Genomic DNA, 5,615 nt, shown 5'->3' with positions numbered 1-5,615 from the left:
GATTTAGGTTCTACCATCCTTGCTCACTAGGTAAGGTACTTTAATGTGAAAACAGTCCCCTTGGTTTCAAACAGCATTATTTGGATAGTGAGCTTTGAGTACAATATGAGTAAAAGTGGCAAAATCTGGCCTTCTCATGGTAGGAATTTCTGGGGATTGAAGAATTACTTACTCAGTGATCCTAGTAAAAATATTGTTTGGGGAGGTGACAGAGTGAAGTTCAGAACTCAACTTTTGAATCCTGTGGGTTTTTTTCCCTTGAATTTTGACAACGGGAGACACTCCAGTGACATATATGCCTTTTATGTGAAATGTGGTTCTGTGTATTATTGGCTAGAGGCAAACCCCATCACTTTAATGACTGACTTTAATTATTGACTTCTTAGGTCCAGGAGGGAACAAAAGACAAAGTTAGTAGACAGCTGTCTAATAATACTGTGCAAATGCCTGCTCAGTTCCTGGAAGCAAGGTGGAGACCTCTAAAATAGAACCTCTTCAGCTTTCCCTTATCCAGGGGCAGCAGTTTAGCATTTCAAGAGGCAACTTATCTTTCAGAGGCTTCATAGTCCACTGCTACATCTCCCACCCCAATTTTATCTCCTCATTTCTAGTTTTGTAGACAAGCTTAGCTTACGATCCTAGTCCTACTTTTTTTTGTCTCCGACTGCTTGACTCTTTGTGGCTTCTTCCCTGACTGACTGACAACTAGGAAGGATTTTAAAGGGACAATCTTACAAAATTGTTGGGGTTTTCTGGAGCTAGCTTAATTTCATAAATTGTTTAAGGACAAGAAGCTAAGGACCTTGAATTTCAACATACTTGCAGCAGTGTCTGTAAACAACCAGTAATTGGACCGGTGGGAAAGGGAAGCAGTCATTTTCCTCATTTCCCTTAAATTTTTAGCTTTGCTGCACAGAAGTCATCCCCTTTCTATAACTACAAAGTATCAGTTAAAAGGTACATGATGGTCTCTGGGAGACTGGATCAACTAAATACTATTACTGAGTCAAATTCAGAGCTTGAGGTAAATTTATGAGGCTGTGAATCTATTCAGCAGACTTACGTACTCTGAGTTCAGCTGGGTAACATTTGTGGGTTGCTCAACAACTCATGCCTAAATATTATATTTTTGGGGTCTTTTGTAGAATATATTTGTTGCTTTCAAAATGCAGGCTTGAGCAGTATGGAAGGTGATGGATATTCTGTGCCAGAGGCTCTGAAAAGTTATTTCTCCTATTTTTAATGCTGGAAAAATAATGAATTGTAGACAGGGATTATTTTTTCACCTAAAAATGGATTATTGGAACACCATAGGTACAGTTACTAGAATAAGTGAAAATAATTGTTTTAGAGAATGTTTAATAAAAATATTTGCCTGAAAATTTAATCATTTAAAATGTTCTTAGCCATTTAGTCAAAGTCTTTCCTTTTCTCCTTTCCTGTTGTGTTTTCCAGGACAAATGGGTGTAAAATTATAAAGCAGAAACTGTTATTTAAATAAGTGCAACTGTTTTATAACATACATGCTGAGTTGGAGTGAACAACTTATTTGTTATATTGAAATGCAGAGAATCATTCCCTGACTAAATGGCTAGAATGAAAATAAAAAAAAAATATATATATATATGTATAAATACATTGAGGCAACTAATTTGAGCTTGTGTTTATTTGAAGGTTTCATCTGAAACCAAAAGCTATTATCATAAATTAGTTTTCTTTTCACACAAAACAAGTTTCCACATTTCAGTTCACACATGATCTTCCAAACATTAATACAGAATATCTGAAGCACTGAAAATTCCTGTGGCCTTTCAGCATCAAAATCACATAGCTAGGATGAGGCCAACATTTTTTAATGCAAGGTATTTAGTAATTTTGGTTGTTAATCTGTACATCATGTTTATTAAAATTTACTGTGCTAAAGAACCCATGTGAAACTGCAGGCTTGTCACCATATAGTAGTCAGTCATTCTATTTCTTTTCAATTTATAAAAACAGCTGAAGTGACTGCCCAGTCTTTGCCAATTCTATGGTCTCAAATTTCATACTGATATTATTTTTTCTTTCAAAAGCAACCTAAACTATACAAACGGAAACAAACACAGCAAGAGTACATGACACTTTCTTTCGTGTATTTAGCTTGCACCAAAGGTTGTGGAGTAATTTGATATATTGTCTGGCAGGGAGTTTTTTAAAGTCTTTTTTAAAATAGATCACTTTTGCAATATAATAAATTACGTTTCTCATTCTGTAGGTTTTATCAAATTGATACCATGGGACTGGCATCAGTCAGGACTACATATACTAAAACCATTAACAAAACCAAATAAAAAGGTACTGTAGACAGAAGTATTTTGATCATATGTACACATGTACTAACTATTCCAAGCTTAAGTTGTCCAAGACGTTAAGGTCAGCCATAAAGTTTTGGTCACAGGGTTACTCCAATCCATATGCTTTTCAGACAGCTGTAGTTATCTTATTATGCTTTGCTATCATCTTCTTTTGACTGGATGATGTCATTCATAACTTTGATTTCTATAGTTTCTGGATTTAAAGCTTCTTTCCCGTTTTCTTCCTTTAGTGGCAGTTTCCTGTGAGAAAAATCACAACATTATTTACTAAAAATAACACCTATTACCCTTCAGAAGCATGTGAGTATTTTTAGGAAATGTAGATGGTGACTATCTCATTATATAAAGCCTCTAAGGAATAAAGCATGGCTTTGCCATGAATCTCAGGAAAGTGAGATTCATGGCACAGCTACAAAGTCCCAAGAGCAGACTAAGAGACCATTATCTATCCTTTTTTACCTACTCAGTTAGATGCATAGGAGGAAAAGGAGCTCTGGGGAGTCAGTTCTCTCTAGTGCACTGCAGTAGAAGGAGCTAGGGCAGATGAAGATGTTCCCCATTATTTCTCTATGTGGTGGTGTGCGAAAAGCCACAATCTAGCCTTACACTGTCACTGGATGATCCATACAAAGGATCATTAATCCGAGAAATGTTTCAAAATTTCATTCTTAAATTAGTCTCTCTTGATGTATATTGAAGTCAATGGCAGTTTTGCACCGCTATAACAAGGTCAGGATTTCACCCCAGGTGAGTAGAGGAGACAGTTTAAAAAAAAGTTACCAAGCCTTTAAGTAAATAAACATTTCTACAAAAAGTAGAAGAAAACACCAAAGAACCAGACTAAGGACCAGTTCAGTGGAGGGCTTAAGTAGAGCCTTAGCTGGACCTCTAGGGCACCTATACACATGACGGACCTCTGCTCTGACGTGTGCTAATAAGCATGTGTCAGAGCAGACTTGATTAATCGAGTCTGCTGCAAATTTGCTAGTGTGCGCTAATTAGCGTGCTCCAGCAGCCTGCACATCATGTTTATTCAGCATCCCTGCCACCATATTGAAGCACAGGATGCTGAATACACTGCGGGTGGTTTAATTAGAGTGCTTCTCAGAGCTACTCCAATTAAAGCACCCTCCACCCTGGAGAATGTGTATAGATGCCCTTAGACACTCTTAAAGTGAAGTACATGATTAAGGCTTTGCTGAAGAGGGATAGACCTAGTTCAAGTACTTTGCTGAATCACTTCCTAAAGTTAAATATGATTTAGAAGAATTTATTCTAGCCTTATGGGTCTGATCTTGTGCATTAAAATATATTTCATGTTTGAGAGAGAGAGAATGGGAATAGAAATTTCTGAATAATTATTAGTATTCAGTCAAGCCAACTTGTACATTTCAGCTCATTTTAATAAGCAGACTATGTTGTGGGATGACTGGATGACTGACTCCTCAAACTTCCAGACAGATGATATATTATTCTGTTCTTCCAATGTTGAAAACTTTTCTTATCTGAAAACTCTGCATGTGAACCTTGACCATGATTTTCAAAAATCCTCAGAACTGACTTAGTGATCCCTTGGGGTCTTTTAGTCCCTGATTTTAATGAAAAAAACCCAGTTAGACCACTGTTGATCACTTTTGAAATTTCTATCTCAAATTTACAGAAAAGAGATTACAATACTCTCATGTGAAATGCCTAGTTAAATGTCAGATGCTTTTACCACCAGTTTCTTGCTGTAAAAAAATGTGTATAGCTTACCCAACATACTATTACAACATTTGCCAGGCATAACTGTGGTTAATCTATTTTTTTTATTTCAGGGTATTTTTACTTGGAGAACACTAGACATCTGATTTTCTTTTTATCCATGACAACTCTTAAATTCCTCAGTAAACTATCTTTTTGATTGCTTTGATATCCTAAAGAGCAAGGCACTATTCAAAACCTATCTGACGCATCCCTTAGGAAAGGTTTGCAATCACATTATTTAATATCAATAAATAAAACAATACCCAACTCACTACTCTTTTGATATTGGTGCTTGATGAAATAAGCAAGGAAAATTGCTATTTATCAAAAGATAAAGCAATGAAAACAAATGATCTTTGAGAAAAAAAAACAAAGGAAGGCAGGCTTGCTCCGAGATTATCATTCATCTGGCCCAGGGGGACTCTCTGGCAATGACCTCTGGCTAGTTTAAGTTCACTTTCTTCCACAAGTTGATGAAATGGAGAATCCAGCTCACAGAATGGAAGATGGTAATGACATCAGAAAATGAATTAAAATAAGATGACAGGTAAGGGCAAGAGTACTGTGGCTTTTAAAATATATATTTTTAATTGTAAATTGAAAACCAGTGCCAAAGGCCTCAGTATTAAAAGATCTTAAACATGTGCTAAAAAATGTCTTCTGTAATCATGATTTGTAACTTTGGAGTTGAAAATCTAAAGTAATTGGGCAGAAACCAGTACAGAGAAATACATAGACATTCTTGTGACTTAGAAGTAAATGGACTGATCGTATTCTGTGATACTAAACAGAAGATCATTTAGGATATGGAGCAGAGTGTACCAGAAATAGTTTATTTTTGTTCCAAATGAGAAGACTTGCTTGATTCTCATTAATGTAGGACAATCAGCACACATGCTTCCTTAAATTTAAGTCAATGTGTAATGAGAATGGCTTTCATTACAAAGAAAAAAAAAGGAAATCAAAACTTGAGAGGTGATGAGTTTTCCATTTTAAAGACTCTCTCTTTAATATCAAAGTATTAAGCTTGTGGTTTAGGGTTGATATTCACTGAAATAAAAAAGAAAAACATCTATATGGATGTTTCATTAAAAAAGATTTAACGTGACATGGTTTACATTGAACTTTATTTTGAAATGTGTAAAAGTCCGCAATTGCTTTGGAGTTTGCCTGCTTCTCTTAAATCACTTTTGAACTCTAATGCCAGATTTAATCTTTTTTTCGTTTTGTATTCACTGCACACTATATTTACAGTTTTTGCTTGGATGTATTTTGAGATACCTTCATAGTTGGCAGGGTCAGAAGGGACCTGAGCAGATCATCAAGTCCGACACCCTGCCATTCACAGGAAAGAATGCTGGAGTCAAATGACCCTGGCAAGGTGATTATCTAGTCTCCTTTTGAAGACCCCCAGGGAGCGAGCACCACTTCCCTTGGAAGTTGGTTCCAGATCCTAGCCACCCTGATTGTGAAGTAGCACCTCCTGATATCTAGCCTGAACCTACTCTCAATCAA

The 5,615-nt window shown here is 36.2% G+C and overlaps 1 protein-coding gene across 1 annotated transcript in view; it reads right to left on the bottom strand.

Moving 5' to 3' along the window:
• Positions 1 to 600: 600 nt before the first annotated feature.
• The window catches only part of NCAM2 (neural cell adhesion molecule 2), a 529,363-nt gene continuing 524,348 nt past the window's right edge, over positions 601 to 5,615 (bottom strand). The window contains exon 18 of the mRNA XM_019528766.1: positions 601 to 2,594. Within this exon, the coding sequence (XP_019384311.1) occupies positions 2,483 to 2,594 (112 nt within the window). The 3' untranslated portion in view covers positions 601 to 2,482. The remainder of the gene's footprint in view (positions 2,595 to 5,615) is intronic.

The sequence above is a fragment of the Crocodylus porosus genome, unplaced genomic scaffold (assembly GCF_001723895.1).
Source record: "Crocodylus porosus isolate Cpor-Errol unplaced genomic scaffold, CroPor_comp1, whole genome shotgun sequence".
NCBI lineage: Eukaryota > Metazoa > Chordata > Crocodylia > Crocodylidae > Crocodylus > Crocodylus porosus.
This window is presented reverse-complemented; position numbering and strand designations above follow the sequence as displayed.